Genomic DNA, 17,722 nt, shown 5'->3' on the forward strand with positions numbered 1-17,722 from the left:
GCAGAGGGACCTCGGACCAGTGAGCCTCCGGGACGCCTCAGGCACAATGTCTCCACACAGCACACACATCAGAACAAATACATTATTACAACAACAGTTGTGTATTGTGGATAGTTTTCCCACCTGGTGGGTTTCAGTGTTTGACGCATGGTGCTTTGTCTCTGTTGTCTCTGTTGTCTCTGTTGTCTCAGCCCCCCACGGCCCGACCCACCACCAGCAATATCTAATCTAATTACTTTAGAGTATATCTTACTTATATCTGGCACCAGCAACAGATCAACGTTTTTTCTTAGATTTTTAGATTAGATAAGATCCAACTTTATTGTCATGTCACAGAGTACAGGTACCTCTACAACGAAATGCAGTTTAGCATCTAACCAGATGTGCAAAAAGGCAGCAAAGTGCATTTTTACAGTAATACATGTAAATGTCACATGAATAAATACGATAGGGTTTGGAGTTTTGTTTTTTGTTTTTGTTTCTTATGTTGACATTTACTTGACTGTAAGAAACTTAGTAAAGACAATTTTGGTTCCATGACAAAGCTGGACTCCACTAATTCTCTGACTTTTCTTCTTGTGCCACCATAAGTTCGGCATTTTTAGTGCTGCATGAAATATATTGACTTCTATACTAGAAGTATTGAAATGGAATTTCGTACAAACTTGGGACCGCCATATGCCACCATGTATTTGACATATTTTGTTTTGAATGATATATATTGCAAACTATAAGATGGATGGATAGATAGATAGATAGATAGATAGATAGATAGATAGATAGATAGATAGATAGATAGATAGATAGATAGATAGATAGATAGATAGATAGATAGATAGATAGATAGATATAGTAATAATAGTAATGGCAGCAACAGTATATGTATATAATAATAATAATAATAACAACAACATAGCAATGTGTCATATATTTAGCCTGTGAAGGCTGTGCATAAAAACAAGTATGATCAATCTGGTAAATTATACAGGCTAAACATCAGTCTGTAAATTCATCAGAAAAGTGCATTATGATGAAACATTATTACATTAAGAGATATCAGGCTTTGACACACAGACTGTGACTCACAATGCAACATTTTAAAAAGGAAAAACGTAAACACTGATTCAGAGTTGTCCTTGCTCCCACTCTCTTCTATCTGTCTTTGTCTCTGTGTTTCCTGCAGAGTGAAATGAGCTTTTTCCATTTTGTCCTTGTCTCACTTGCACACACACACTCACTGGTTTCTGTGTGTGTGTCGGACAGCCCTGCCAGCTCAGGCAGATTATATTAATGAACTGAGGTATTGGAGTTTAATGATGTGGAATGGAGAAATGGACAATGTGACTTTATAAGGAAGTTTTATGGAGCCGGAGTCGGTGAGAGATTAGAGAGGAAGAAACAGTTAGTGCTACCTTTATTCTTTACACTCTCCTCACAGTATGTGTGTGTCTGTAGCATTGTGGTTTTTTAAGACTGTTCAATCCACCAAAACAACCCATAGTTTATGTCATTTGTACAGCAACTTATGCATGACGTATTTACCTGTTACAGTTAGATGGCAAACTGTTGTTGTTTAATATATCCTTTATATTACTTGTACTTAACATGGAACAGGTTCTACAAGGTTTCCTGGACTGATGTTGTGGGAAGAGCATTTAAAAAAGTAAAAATATTTTTCAAACATTAGCGCTGTGTTAATATTAATATTCCCTCCTCATACTGTCTGGTTTTAGTGTAAAGAACACTGCTTATGGAGAAAAGTTGCCATGACACAAAGTAGTAATAATACAACATTTAGTTTTGAATTGACAAGGTAATGAGAATATTTGGACTTAAATTATGGTGTTGAACCAGAACTTCAAAACCTCCCCTCAATATTTCTCCCCCATGAGTTCTGTCTGCATTGTAATGGGGTCATCCCAGTGTTCCCAGGGTCCTATGTTTCCCTGTAGCAATACACACCGGGGAACATAGGAACCTTTTTCTGAAAACTAGTCCTATGTTCCCCGCAATCTATGAATCTTTGCGGTAGACTCTCAGCATGGCCAGCAGGCCTACCGTCGTTAGGGTTAGGGTTGGGATTAGGGTTAGGGTTGGGATTAGGGTTAGGGTTGATGTTAGGGTTGGGATTAGGGTTAGGGTTAGGGTTGGGATTAGGATTAGGGTTAGGGTTAGGGTTGGGATTAGGGTTAGGGTTAGAGGGTTAGGGTTAGGGTTAGGGTTAGATTCGGATTAAAACGCAGCACTCTTAGAGAGTGCTGCGGAGGGCACGGGCACAAGAGGGTTTTTCTTTAATAAAAGCTATTAAAGGTTAGGGTTAGGGTTAGGGTTAGGCCTATTTGCTATGGAATTTGGCAGTAATGGTGGAAAAAGTAACAGACCGGGGAACATAGGACCCTTTTTTAGGAAAAGCAGGGAAAAAGCGTCCTATGTTCCCCGGTCTCATACAAAGAGGACAGAAAGATAGACACGCTCCCATTGTCATGTGTTTAATGTTGTTTTGCACTAATTCTTTCCCTATAAGATACTGCAGGGTTTCAGACTATGTGTATGGTGCTTTAAACCAGACTGTGGTGTGCAGCACGTTGCTGGTGTAGCAGTGAAACATCAGGAGGGTGTCTGGGTTCTGGGAGTGGGCTCAGCTGTCTCCTGCTTCCTTTCATTCTCTCTCTGCTTGGTGAATATGAGAGCAGTGGATGCTGTTAGCAGAAGTTCAAACAGGAGCTGGCTCTGCCTTTTGGAGGCTCCACATGTAAAGCTGACCTAAATCCATCCCAGAACGTCCTGTAGAGATCCGTCTTTGATGTCTGTCGCCTCCACAGGCTACGGTTGGTCTGATCCGGAACCTGGCGCTGTGCCCGGCCAATCAGGCGCCGCTGAGGGAGGCAGGTGCTATCCCCCGATTGGTCAACCTGCTGCTGAAGGCTCACCAGGACACACAGAGACACGCCTCCTCGGCACAGCAGACCTACCAGGTCAGTACCACACACACACTAACAGAACCAAACACATCTACTCTGAGCTTTAACACGGTTGGAAAAGGTTCATTATTCATCATAAAACATATCTAGTCCATAAGAGTGGAAGCTTTACATGCAGAGATTAGACTGTAGAAAAGGTGTTTAGTCTAAAAACCAGATCAAACAGTAAATCTGAGGGAAATGATCTTGCTACATGGACAGATAATTTACCTTGACAAGATTTATTAAATTAAGATTATTAAATCTAGAAATAAGCATGTTCAACAATTGAAATAATACATTAAATCTTAAAACAAGATAAATTATCTAACACTTCTAAATCTAAAGTTTTTTTTTATCTTGGTAAGAACCAAATAATCATCAGGTCACTCTGCTCGGGCCAGTTCATCACTGCTGGCAGCTTTACTTTATCTGGTTTTAAGAGTTCATTTATTATTTTAAGTGTTCAACATGCTTATTTCTAGATTTAATAATCTTAATTTTATAAATCTTGTCAAGGTAAATTATCTGTCCCTGCAGCAAGATCATTTCCCTCAGATTTACTGTTTGATCTGGTTTTTAAACACCTTTTTTTTTACAGTGTGCTATTTGTGATTTTATTAGTTTTCCAAGTTCGATTGAACTAGTTTAGGAGGTATCCATATGTGGCATTTCTCATCAGAATTATCAATGTCTCCAAATTGCTTCCATTGTTTCCACTTTATTTTTTGGGGCAACTTTATTGCTCCTGTTGACAACTTTTGTAGTTACCATTAGTATCTCAAGCTTTGTTAGATGTAAGAAAGACACGCAGAAATCTGACCAACAGTCTCTTTAGAGGAAACTCCTGTTGATTAAGATCAGAGCAGCTCTGAGTTAGGAAATCCCACTGCACCATTTGGAACAATAACAGGAAAGCAAGAGGCCTTATGCACCAACATTAGGTGGGTGATTCTCATGAAGCCAGTCCAAGTTCTGTCTGTGAAGATTATAAGGACATACTTTATTAAAATAAATATATTTCACTTTTATATGAATGAACAATATAGCCATAAAATAATAATAAATAATAATGAGGCACAATTCATTGTTCTGTGCTAAAATAATATTTTCTACATGTTTTATTCACAAATTCATTACTGTATTACAACCAGATAAAAATGTCATGGTTTCCCCATACTTACATACAATAAATATTTAATAAACTTTATAAAAATAAATATACATTCGTTTAAAACTGTATAATTTAACAGAATTTAATCAAATATAATGAATTTTAACGATGTATAAAGAACAAAATCTGAAAGAAAAGTGATGAGAAAAAATGGTTAAATGTTACGGTAATGATAGAATTGTTTGCATTAAAATATGTGTATATTATAATAAATACATGTTGGTGATACCAGATACCCTTGAGCACATTTAAGTGCTTGCCAAAGAAAAAAACCCAAAACAAAACAAAAAACTTTTGTTGTTTTTTCATTTATATTTAAAAATGTGTTACGGTAATGAATTTTGTTGCTCACAGTGTCTCTAAAAATGTCAGAAAATACCTTAAAATGTTTTAAATAGATTATAAATTCACATTAAACAGTGACTTTAGATTGTATTTGTTATAAAGGGTCAAATAAAATGTATTCAATGCTCTATGAGCTGAACCATGTTCATGAGAATCACCCATCAGGTTTATAGTAACAGAAATATGAAAACTACACAGTTGCTGTTGGAACCAAGGACCTGTTTGTGTATCTTGAATATTGTATCTGTTTTGTGATACTTGTCAATAAATCCCACACAGGGCAGTCTTCCTATAAAACTCTGGTTGTGTCTTGAGGTTTTCCACCAGACGTTCTGCCTCTCTGTCTGTCCTCAGGATGGAGTTCGTATGGAGGAGATAGTGGAGGGCTGTACTGGAGCGCTTCACATTCTGGCCAGAGACCCAATAAACCGAGGGGAGATCGCCAGCATGCAGACCATCCCACTGTTTGTACAGGTACACTAACACGCATGGTAAAATATGCATTTCATTTCATGTGAGGATATCAGGCTGTTTCCAGCATGAACCTGAGGAACCAGGTGGGTTAGACCCTTTTTATACACAAAGTAGTTTCAGGGCTGAAGGAGGAGATGCACCACAAATAATTTATTTCTTACAAAGATAAAATAAAACTTTTTGTGTCTTTATTTGGTGTTTTATTGTCTTTTTGTGTCTTTTTTAGTCATTCTGCATCTTTTGGTCATTCTACGTCTTTCGGTCATTTTACATCTTTTGGTCATTTTACATCTTTTGTGGGTTTTTTTGTGTCTTTTTTTGGTCTTTTTGTGTCTTTTTTGTGTCTTTTTTGTGTTTTTGTGTATTTTTTGTCTTTCTGTGTCTTTTTTGGTCATTTTAACATCTTTTGTTTCTTTTTGGGTCATTTTACATCTTTTTGGGTCTTTTTTGGGTCTTTTGTGTCTTTTTACATCTTCTTTTGGTCACAAAATGACGAAAAAAGACAAAAGATGTACAAAAGAGATAAATTAAAGCTGCCAACAGCGATGAACTGGCCCGAGCAGAGTGACCTGACAATTATTTTGTTCTTAACAAGATAAAAAAATAACTTTATATTTTGAAGTGTTTAGAAGACACAAAACGTTTTGTCAGGTCACTCTGCTCGGGCCAGTTCATCACTGCTGGCAGCTTTAATTTATCTGGTTTTAAGAGTTAATTTATTATTAAGATAATTTCCCTCAGATTTACTGTTTTATCTAGTTTTCAGACCTTTTTACAGTGTGAATCTCTGTTTGTGTGTGTCCAGCTGCTGTACTCGTACGTGGAGAACGTGAAGCGAGTATCTGCAGGCGTCCTGTGTGAACTGGCTCTGGACAAACAGTCTGCAGAGCTGATCGATGCAGAGGGAGCTTCAGCTCCGCTCATGGAGCTGCTGCACTCCAACAACGAGGGCATCGGTACGTCTCGCTTCCTTCACTTCTCAAAGGATCAACTCACAACTTTACATGTTGCCAATGTCTTGACAAGTCTAAGTAACTAATATTCTACTTCATGAAGCACTGCAGTGAACCAATGATCGTTTAAAGTTTTGAGGAAAAATGTCCCTGCGTTGTCGTTACCTGTTGGTTTGTTGAGACTGAAGTTTGACATTCATTTGGCTTTTTAATGTGGATGTGAATGTTGTTTCCTTATGAAGCAAACTGTGGAGACTGTGTAGAAATGTAAGAAAAACACACACATGATTTGTTCCAGACTAGAAAACAAAGCAGCGTGGAGCCCTACTGTACATTTACCTCTAAAGTTCTGGCTGTAAACTCCATGAGGCCAGTTTCAGTTTGATGATGATATACCAAGTAAAACTGGAGACAAGCTCAAATAGATTTAGTATAAAATGATAGAACTGGATGGAAACCTTTTTCACATTTGCAACATTTAAAATTCTTGATAGTGTTGAAAGTTAAAAAAAAGATTCAAAATCACATTTTATGTTGGACTAAAGGACTAAAAAACACACAAAAACACTTACAAAGACACGTTAATTCGGCTTATTAATGTGGTTGTGAATGTTCCTGACAAAGCAAACTGTAAACAAACAACAACAACACACGATGATTTATGAATTTTTTATTGATTCTTATGATCGCACAATAACAAATTGTTGGAGGAAGTGACCATTGAGTTGAGTGTTAATATTATGTGAGTGTGTGGTAAGAGTTCCTGTCTTGTTGTTTCTAAATGGTGTTTGTGTTTCCAGCGACGTACGCTGCTGCCGTGCTCTTCAGAATCTCAGAGGACAAGAGTTCAGACTACAGGAAGAGAGTCTCAGTGGAGCTCACACACTCTCTGTTCAAACACGACCCCGCCGCCTGGGAGATGGTACGACCCTGGCCTCTGTGTCTGTGTGTGTCTGTGATAAATGTCTTGAATGTGTTGCAGTAGAGGATCTTTGATTCGTCTGTTGATCTCTGTGTGTCTCCAGGCTCATACTGCTGTTCCTCTGGAGCCCACATACCTCTCTGATGGTGAGTACATCCAGCGTACTACTGTCTAAAACACAACATCACTACTGTCTAAAACACAACATCACTACTGTCTAAAACACAACATCACTACTGTCTGAAACACAACATCACTACTGTCTAAAACACAACATCACTACTGTCTAAAACACAACATCACTACTGTCTAAAACACAACATCACTACTGTCTAAAACACAACATCACAACTGTCTAAAACACAACATCACTACTGTCTAAAACACAACATCACTACTGTCTAAAACACAGCATCACTACTGTCTAAAACACAACATCACTACTGTCTAAAACACAACATCACTACTGTCTAAAACACAACATCACTACTGTCTAAAACACAACATAACTACTGTCTAAAACACATCACTACTGTCTAAAACACAACATCACTACTGTCTAAAACACATCACTACTGTCTAAAACACATCACTACTGTCTAAAACACAACATCACTACTGTCTAAAACACATCACTACTGTCTAAAACACAACATCACTACTGTCTAAAACACAACATCACTACTGTCTAAAACACATAACTACTGTCTAAAACACAACATAACTACTGTCTAAAACACAACATCACTACTGTCTAAAACACAACATAACTACTGTCTAAAACACAACATCACTACTGTCTAAAACACAACATCACTACTGTCTAAAACTCAACATCACTACTGTCTAAAACACAACATCACTACTGTCTAAAACACATCACTACTGTCTAAAACACAACATCACTACTGTCTAAAACACATCACTACTGTCTAAAACACATCACTACTGTCTAAAACACAACATCACTACTGTCTAAAACACATCACTACTGTCTAAAACACAACATCACTACTGTCTAAAACACAACATCACTACTGTCTAAAACACAACATCACTACTGTCTAAAACACAACATCACTACTGTCTAAAACACATCACTACTGTCTAAAACACAACATCACTACTGTCTAAAACACATCACTACTGTCTAAAACACATCACTACTGTCTAAAACACAACATCACTACTGTCTAAAACACATCACTACTGTCTAAAACACAACATCACTACTGTCTAAAACACAACATCACTACTGTCTAAAACACAACATCACTACTGTCTAAAACACAACATCACTACTGTCTAAAACACATCACTACTGTCTAAAACACAACATCACTACTGTCTAAAACACAACATCACTACTGTCTAAAACACAACATCACTACTGTCTAAAACACAACATAACTACTGTCTAAAACACAACATCACTACTGTCTAAAACACAACATCACTACTGTCTAAAACACATAACTACTGTCTAAAACACAACATAACTACTGTCTAAAACACAACATCACTACTGTCTAAAACAACATAACTACTGTCTAAAACACATCACTACTGTCTAAAACACAACATCACTACTGTCTAAAACACATCACTGCTGTCTAAAACACAACATCACTACTGTCTAAAACACATCACTACTGTCTAAAACACAACATCACTACTGTCTAAAACACAACTTCACTACTGTCTGAACACATCACTACTGTCTAAAACACAACATCACTACTGTCTAAAACACATCACTACTGTCTAAAACACATCACTACTGTCTAAAACACAACATCACTACTGTCTAAAACACAACTTCACTACTGTCTAAACACATCACGACTGTCTAAAACACAACATCACTACTGTCTAAAACACATCACTACTGTCTAAAACACAACATCACTACTGTCTAAACACATCACTTCTGTCTAAAACACAACATCACTACTGTCTAAAACACAACATCACTACTGTCTAAAACACAACATCACTACTGTCTAAAACACAACATCACTACTGTCTAAAACACAACATCACTATTGTCTAAAACACATCACTACTGTCTAAAACACATCACTACTGTCTAAAACACATCACTACTGTCTAAAACACAGCATCACTACTGTCTAAAACACATCACTACTGTCTAAAACACAACATCACTACTGTCTAAAACACATCACTACTGTCTAAAACACATCATCACTACTGTCTAAAACACATCACTACTGTCTAAAACACAACATCACTACTGTCTAAAACACATCACTACTGTCCAAAACACAACATCACTACTGTCTAAAACACAACATCACTATTGTCTAAAACACAACATCACTATTGTCTAAAACACAACATCACTACTGTCTAAAACACATCACTACTGTCTAAAACACAACATAACTACTGTCTAAAACACAACATCACTATTGTCTAAAACACATCATCACTACTGTCTAAAACACAACATCACTACTGTCTAAAACACAACATCACTATTGTCTAAAACACAACATCACTACTGTCTAAAACACAACATCACTACTGTCTAAAACACAACATCACTACTGTCTAAAACACATCACTACTGTCTAAAACACATCACTACTGTCTAAAACACAACATCACTACTGTCTAAAACACATCACTACTGTCTAAAACACAACATAACTTCTGTCTAAAACACAACATCACTATTGTCTAAAACACATCATCACTACTGTCTAAAACACATCACTACTGTCTAAAACACAACATCACTATTGTCTAAAACACAACATCACTACTGTCTAAAACACAACATCACTACTGTCTAAAACACATCACTACTGTCTAAAACACAACATCACTACTGTCTAAAACACATAACTACTGTCTAAAACACAACATAACTACTGTCTAAAACACAACATCACTACTGTCTAAAACAACATAACTACTGTCTAAAACACATCACTACTGTCTAAAACACATCACTACTGTCTAAAACACAACATCACTACTGTCTAAAACACATCACTACTGTCTAAAACACAACATAACTTCTGTCTAAAACACAACATCACTATTGTCTAAAACACATCATCACTACTGTCTAAAACACATCACTACTGTCTAAAACACAACATCACTATTGTCTAAAACACAACATCACTACTGTCTAAAACACAACATCACTACTGTCTAAAACACATCACTACTGTCTAAAACACAACATCACTACTGTCTAAAACACATAACTACTGTCTAAAACACAACATAACTACTGTCTAAAACACAACATCACTACTGTCTAAAACAACATAACTACTGTCTAAAACACATCACTACTGTCTAAAACACAACATCACTACTGTCTAAAACACATCACTGCTGTCTAAAACACAACATCAATACTGTCTAAAACACATCACTACTGTCTAAAACACAACATCACTACTGTCTAAAACACAACTTCACTACTGTCTAAACACATCACTACTGTCTAAAACACAACATCACTACTGTCTAAAACACATCACTACTGTCTAAAACACAACATCACTATTGTCTAAACACATCACTACTGTCTAAAACACAACATCACTACTGTCTAAAACACAACATCACTACTGTCTAAAACACAACATCACTACTGTCTAAAACACAACATCACTATTGTCTAAAACACATCACTACTGTCTAAAACACATCACTACTGTCTAAAACACATCACTACTGTCTAAAACACAGCATCACTACTGTCTAAAACACATCACTACTGTCTAAAACACAACATCACTACTGTCTAAAACACATCACTACTGTCTAAAACACATCATCACTACTGTCTAAAACACATCACTACTGTCTAAAACACAACATCACTACTGTCTAAAACACATCACTACTGTCCAAAACACAACATCACTACTGTCTAAAACACAACATCACTATTGTCTAAAACACAACATCACTATTGTCTAAAACACAACATCACTACTGTCTAAAACACAACATAACTACTGTCTAAAACACAACATCACTATTGTCTAAAACACATCATCACTACTGTCTAAAACACATCACTACTGTCTAAAACACAACATCACTATTGTCTAAAACACAACATCACTATTGTCTAAAACACAACATCACTACTGTCTAAAACACAACATCACTATTGTCTAAAACACATCATCACTACTGTCTAAAACACATCACTACTGTCTAAAACACAACATCACTATTGTCTAAAACACAACATCACTATTGTCTAAAACACAACATCACTACTGTCTAAAACACATCACTACTGTCTAAAACACAACATCACTACTGTCTAAAACACAACATCACTACTGTCTAAAACACATCACTACTGTCTAAAACACATCACTACTGTCTAAAACACATCACTACTGTCTAAAACACAACATCACTACTGTCTAAAACACAACATCACTACTGTCTAAAACACATCATCACTGCTGTCTAAAACACATCACTACTGTCTAAAACACAACATCACTATTGTCTAAAACACAACATCACTATTGTCTAAAACACAACATCACTACTGTCTAAAACACAACATCACTACTGTCTAAAACACATCACTACTGTCTAAATAACAACATCACTACTGTCTAAAACACAGTTTGCCCTAAAAGTCTAAATTTGTTGCCTCTCACACAGTCTAATGCCACTATTCCATCTGAATCAGGACATATTTTAATGAATTATTGGAAAGGAGAATAAGGATTCTTCTATGTTTTATTTAAGGCGTCTTATTTTGACAGTCTTCTTGTAAATTCTGTGGTGGACTCTGCTAACACATCCATGTGCTCTTATTTTTAAAGCTACATGTGTTTATTTTTATTTTGAAGGCGGGTCTACCATATTCTTACCGTAACTCCATATGATGTGTTATATTTACTCTCAAAGTCTGAACTTGGAGCTCAGAACAACGTTGAAAATTCTGACATTCGTGTAGACCTTGAACGCACCATTAGCCTCTAATGGACTCTCTATGTGCTGCAATGTAAATAATCTAACTAACGGAACATTAATCCTGTTTTACCGGCGATGTTTGTCACTGAAAGTGGGGGGACGGATCGGGATCACTATGAACCTGGGGGGACATATCCCCCCAGGTTCATAGTGCCATTGTGGTGGAAAATCTTAAGAGACAGAAAAAGTTTCTAGAAAGACAGCCCTGTTCGGGATTTATAGACAAATCACAAAACAGATACAATGTTCAGGATACACAAAAACAGGTCCTTGGTTCAAACAGCAAGTCCCCAGTAATCATATTACTGGTGCTATTATACCTAATGGTAGTGCGTGAGGCCTCTTGCTTTCCGTTATTGTTCCAAATGGTGCAGTGGGATTTCCTAACTCAGAGCTGCTCTGATCTTAATCAAGCAGGAGTTTCCTGTAAAGAGACTGAGACTGTTGGTCAGATTTCTGCGTGTTTATTAAAACATGTTTGATGCGTATTTAGATAGATAGATAGATAGATAGATAGATAGATAGATAGATAGATAGATAGATAGATAGATGGATAGAACTTTTATTTAAACTGCTATATGTCAGATATTTTAATACATCTTCAAATTAATACATCTTTACCCATGACTGTTCCTGCCAAAATGATGGCTAAAATCTGACAACAGAAACATCAGTTCAACCACTCCACATTCTGGTGTTACAGAAGAATCCTTGATCTGGACTAAAAGTGAATTTAGACTCAGGAGAACTCTGATCACTTACATTGAAATGTTTTATGACTGAAGTTGATTAAGGAGAATAAACACAGAGACAGAGCAAGACAGGTGACAAAGTCCTGACGAGTATATCTTCAGGTGAGTTGAGGCAGTCTGGAGTAAAAGGCTGAATGGCAACAGAAAGCCAAGCATTGACAACATGAGGGAAACAGCTCTGTCAGGCAGTAAACCAGGTCAAAGGTCATGATGTAATACACCATGGGGGGAAACAAAAACAACAGACAGACTATCTGAGTCTGTTTGGTTCGTCTGAATCCGTCTGAGGGAGATTGATGCTTTTAGTCAGTTTTGTATTTGATTTTTTATTTTATTTTGTGTTTTTATCTGCTTTTTTGTATTTTTTTCATTTTTTGTGTTCATTTGTTTGTTTTTATCTGTTTGTTTGTTGTTTTTTATGTGTTTTTTGTGTATGTTTTTGTGTCTTTTTATTTGTGTTTTTTTTGTAACTTTGTGTGTTTTTATCTGTGTATTTTGTATTTTTTTTTTTTTTTGTGTTTATTTGTATTTTTTATGTATGTTTTTGTGTCCTTTTTATTTGTGTTTTTTTTAACTCTGTGTGTGTTTCTGTTTTTGTGTGAGTTTTTGTGTTTTTTTGTCTTTCAAAATGTTAATCCAGTAAGTCAAAATGACTTGATAATAATGAGGTTGAGCTGGAAAAGATGATCCCAGCATGACATGGTGATCATTATTTAAGTTGCAGAATGAAAAAGAGTCAAAAACCAACAGAATAGCCCCAAACATCAAAGAGTTAAAGTCAAACAGGAACCTTCAGATCCTTCACAAGGTGTGAGAGGCTGAAACAAACCATGCAGCTCATTAGGAAGAAGTCTGAGCTGTCAACAGCAGCAAACACTCCAAACACTGTGGAATCAGAGACACGGAGGAAAAAGAACAAGGAAGAAGAGGCAAGAGGAAAGGAAGGAGACGATGAAGGAGCCGACTGGGATCGTTTTCTTCCCTTCACTAAACTCTTCGTCTCTAATTTCCTCTGTGTCCACACTTTGTTCAAACTCCATCTCACCATCTATAATTAATGCTTCTTCATTCTGTGTGTTTAAAGCCCCGATCGCCACACGTCTTTTTTTACAGATGCTTAATCCACCAAAGTACACACACACACACTCACACACACATTCTTGTACTTCTATCTTTGTGAGGACCCTCATTGGAACAGTGAATTCCCTTGCAAGGTTATAATCGTTTTGGATTGTTCATTAGTTTTGGTTTTAATTTCGTTGTGAATTTTTGTTTTCAGATTCAGTTAGTTTTAATTAGTTTTTAGAGTGAGTTTGCCCGTTTTAGTTTAGTTTTTTTTTTTTAAATGCTTTAGTTTTAGGTTAGTTGTTATTAGTTTTATTTTTTGTAATGGGGTATTTGGGGAGATTAAAAAGACGAAAACGAAGGACATTTTCACTATAATTTTAGTTAGTTTTGTAACCACACAATACAGTTTCAGTTAATTATCATTATCATGTAACCTTTGACCCTTAAAACAAAGTCTGAAATCTAAAAAAAAACAACCTTTGTCCTCACTTTGCAAAATTGTCCTCACTCTGTTGGTTAAAAAACGTGTCCCGGTCCTCACTATGTAGGAAGTACAAGAACACACACACACACACACACACACACACACACACGTAGTTATGATGGAGGTCAGTTGAAGGATTTAGTTTCATAATGAAGCTGTTTGAGACACATTAACTCATGTATTCAGTATTATATATATATATATATATATATGTATATATATATATATATATATATATATATATATATGTTATAGTATATTCAGTATTCTGATGTATCTCAGTTAAACCTTCATTCAGCCTCATTCACTCTCAAATCTCTGCTTTTGACTTGTTGAGCTTAAAAGCCCACAGAATGTTTTGAAGTCAACAATCAGATTCACAAGAGCCCTGAGAGACGTGAGCCTGATTAGATGGATGAATATATTTACTTTTATTTATATATATTTTATCATTTTGGAAATCTAAGTGGATGTTTCCTGTTTGACTGTAATTTAATGTCACACAAGAGGGACAAGAGGTGAAAGGCTCATTAGATGAGGCATTAAATGACGATCAGGGAGAGAAAGACGCTGAAGAACTTGAAGAGATGAGCTGAGAGTTTATTTTTAATTTGCCAAAAGTAAACATATGAGTGTATCAAATAGAGACTTTCAGAGATGATGTTGGTAAGCAAGTTATGATAGTATGATGTTTCCTTTTTTGGTTTCTTTGTGCTCGCGTTAGAGACATTGATTTATTTATTTTAATCTCATGCAATAGATTCACGGGTCGAATCTAAATTCCTGTTAAAACCGCCATCGATTACCAGAACTGATCACTGAAAATCTCACAGTGAAACTGCTCGTTTCCTGGAGAAGCAGCAGCACCTGAACGCCACTCCATCCTCCTGGTCGCAAGGAGGTTTCCTTCAACAAACTCTGAGTTCCTCTCTGTCCCCGCCCTCTTTCAGAGAGGAGCAGCAGCACATACACACTGTACTGCTACAGAGCTAACTGTTAGCCCGTTAGCACATACACACTGTACTGCTACAGAGCTAACTGTTAGCCTGTTAGCTCATACACACTGTACTGCTACAGAGCTAACTGTTAGCCTGTTAGCACATACACACTGTACTGCTACAGAGCTAACTGTTAGCCCGTTAGCACATACACACTGTACTGCTACAGAGCTAACTGTTAGCCTGTTAGCTCATACACACTGTACTGCTACAGAGCTAACTGTTAGCCTGTTAGCACATACACACTGTACTGCTACAGAGCTAACTGTTAGCCTGTTAGCACATACACACTGTACTGCTACAGAGCTAACTGTTAGCCTGTTAGCACATACACACTGTACTGCTACAGAGCTAACTGTTAGCCTGTTAGCTCATACACACTGTACTGCTACAGAGCTAACTGTTAGCCTGTTAGCACATACACACTGTACTGCTACAGAGCTAACTGTTGTATCCATCAACATTACTTTGTTTAGTGCGTTGTGTATAGAAGTGTATGAACATTGTACCAAAGGAACAACAAACACTGAATGTGTCCTTTCTGTTACAGTTCCTCTGACATGTATAAGACTAGATATATAAACATGAGACTGAATGTGAAGAAAAGTATATTTACCTACATGCTCTACGTGCAGTTACCTCTAATGGCCACAAGGTGCCACCTTGCACAATTTTCACATTTATTTTTATTTATTTATGGTATTGTTTAATGTTTTTGCCACATTACTTTGTTTAAAATAGTAGTGTTGTTTTCATATGCACATTTGATTTCTACCTAAAGTTCATAAAACAGTGAGTTTTCTTTCTGTACCAGTTCTTCAAAGAGAAACAAGATCTAGTTTGGTGCTGGAGCTGGAGGACTGAACAGTTCCAGCGGTGGAGTCTATGAAGTGGATCCTGGATATTAATTATAATATAATTATATTGGATATTAACTGTTGATGTGCTGTTTGTGTCCCAGAGCTGGACGGGGCGTACCCTCCCTACGGCTACGCCGAGCTTCCTCTGGACAGCCTGCCGCTGGACGCCGACCTCCACGAGCCCTACATCCCCGACATGACCTACGACCCCCGACAGACCTACCCCGAACCTCTCTAACAGGTACACCTGCTGCTCCTTCCTTCTAAATGTGTCACCTGAGCAGATTACAGCAGAAATATTTAAAAGAGTGTTTCCATGATTCTGGTGTTCTGATATTGTTGTAAATCAGGGGTCTCAAACTGGCGGCCCGCGGGCCAATTGTGGCCCTCGTGATGATATTTTGTGGCCCCCACCTTGATATGAAAGTTTAATGTGAGTTTAATATGAATGGCACTTTACCGTGTTGTGTGTCTTTTTTGGTAATTTTGTGTCTTTTTTAAATAATGTTGTGTCATTTTTGGTCATTTTGTTTCTTTTGTAAGTAATTTCATTTTTTTCTGTCTTTGTGTCTTTTTTTAAATATTTTTTATGTCTTTTTTGGCCATTCTGTGTATTTTTTGTCATTTTGTGTCTTTTTAAAGTAATTTAATGTTTTTTCTGTCTTTGTGTCTTTTTTGGTAATTTTGTGTCTTTTTTAATAATTTTGTGTCTTTTTTGGTAATTCTGTCTTTTTTGGTCATTTTGTTTCTTTTTTAAGTTAATTCATTTTTTTCTGTCTTTTTGTGTCTTTTTTGTGTAATTTTTTTTTTTTTTTTTTAAATAATTTTGTGTCTTTTTTGGTCATTCTGTGTATTTTTTTTGTCATTTTGTGTCTTTTTAAAGTAATTAAGTGTTTTTTCAGTCATTTTGTGTCTTTTTTTGGTCATTTTAATGAATACTGCCCCAGTGGCCCCCAGGTAATCTGAGTTTGAGACCCCTGCTGTAAAGAGATCGTAGCATTAAACCGTCTTCTGGATGTCGGCAGCAGCAGAGTTAATGTCCTTCTGTTGCTTTGTTCATTTCTCAAAGTGACTAGAACAAGCGGTGTATTCTCACCTAAAAATTAATTAGGTAAAACTAATTTCACTTCACTAATGTGTTCCCATTACGGATATTTTGATATTTCTTTTCATCTTTCTGACTTCAGTTCAGTTGGTCTTGATCTTGCGTTGATCTTTTCCTTTTTGTTGCAGGATAATAAAAGAGAAAAGGAGCGAATGAGCAAATGAGAAGAAGAAAGACTGGAGGAATGGATGAAGGAAGGAGGAGACTGGAGTTTTTAATCACAAAGGGGATCAGCTGCTCTCCATATGGCAATCAGGAACTATCAAAAAAAAAGATTGCTTGTTAAAAAGAGGTTTATTGTTGCTGTAAATGAAATCTGTAAACTTTCTAATGTTTTAATGTGGGCGGGGGTTCTGTCTGAAGTTTTGAGGCATCGTTACACGGGTAACTTTTTAGAAGCAATGAAGCGTTGTAAAATAAAATAAACAGTTGGAGACGAGTAGGAGGGGCTTAAAACACACACACACACACACACACACACACTTGGAAGCCCCCATATTAGTCCGTAAGAAGTTTCATTACATTTAGTGAACTGCTGCAGGGCCAGTTTAACCCTTTAACCCTGTTTTACTGACATCAACAAAACATTAATGCAGAAAACTATTAACAACTCCAAGTTTTTGAGGCCA

General features: G+C 36.6%; 1 protein-coding gene across 1 annotated transcript in view; it reads left to right on the forward strand.

Annotated features, from left to right (window-relative positions):
- The window catches only part of jupb (junction plakoglobin b), a 104,025-nt gene extending 86,680 nt beyond the window's left edge, over positions 1-17,345 (forward strand). The window contains exons 11-17 of the mRNA XM_059348380.1: positions 2,823-2,975; positions 4,834-4,953; positions 5,759-5,909; positions 6,707-6,828; positions 6,932-6,974; positions 16,090-16,229; positions 17,222-17,345. Of these exons, the coding sequence (XP_059204363.1) occupies positions 2,823-2,975; positions 4,834-4,953; positions 5,759-5,909; positions 6,707-6,828; positions 6,932-6,974; positions 16,090-16,226 (726 nt within the window). The 3' untranslated portion in view covers positions 16,227-16,229; positions 17,222-17,345. The remainder of the gene's footprint in view (positions 1-2,822; positions 2,976-4,833; positions 4,954-5,758; positions 5,910-6,706; positions 6,829-6,931; positions 6,975-16,089; positions 16,230-17,221) is intronic.
- The last annotated feature ends 377 nt before the right edge of the window (positions 17,346-17,722 follow it).

The sequence above is a fragment of the Centropristis striata genome, chromosome 13, assembly GCF_030273125.1.
Source record: "Centropristis striata isolate RG_2023a ecotype Rhode Island chromosome 13, C.striata_1.0, whole genome shotgun sequence".
NCBI classification, from domain to species: Eukaryota; Metazoa; Chordata; class Actinopteri; order Perciformes; family Serranidae; genus Centropristis; species Centropristis striata.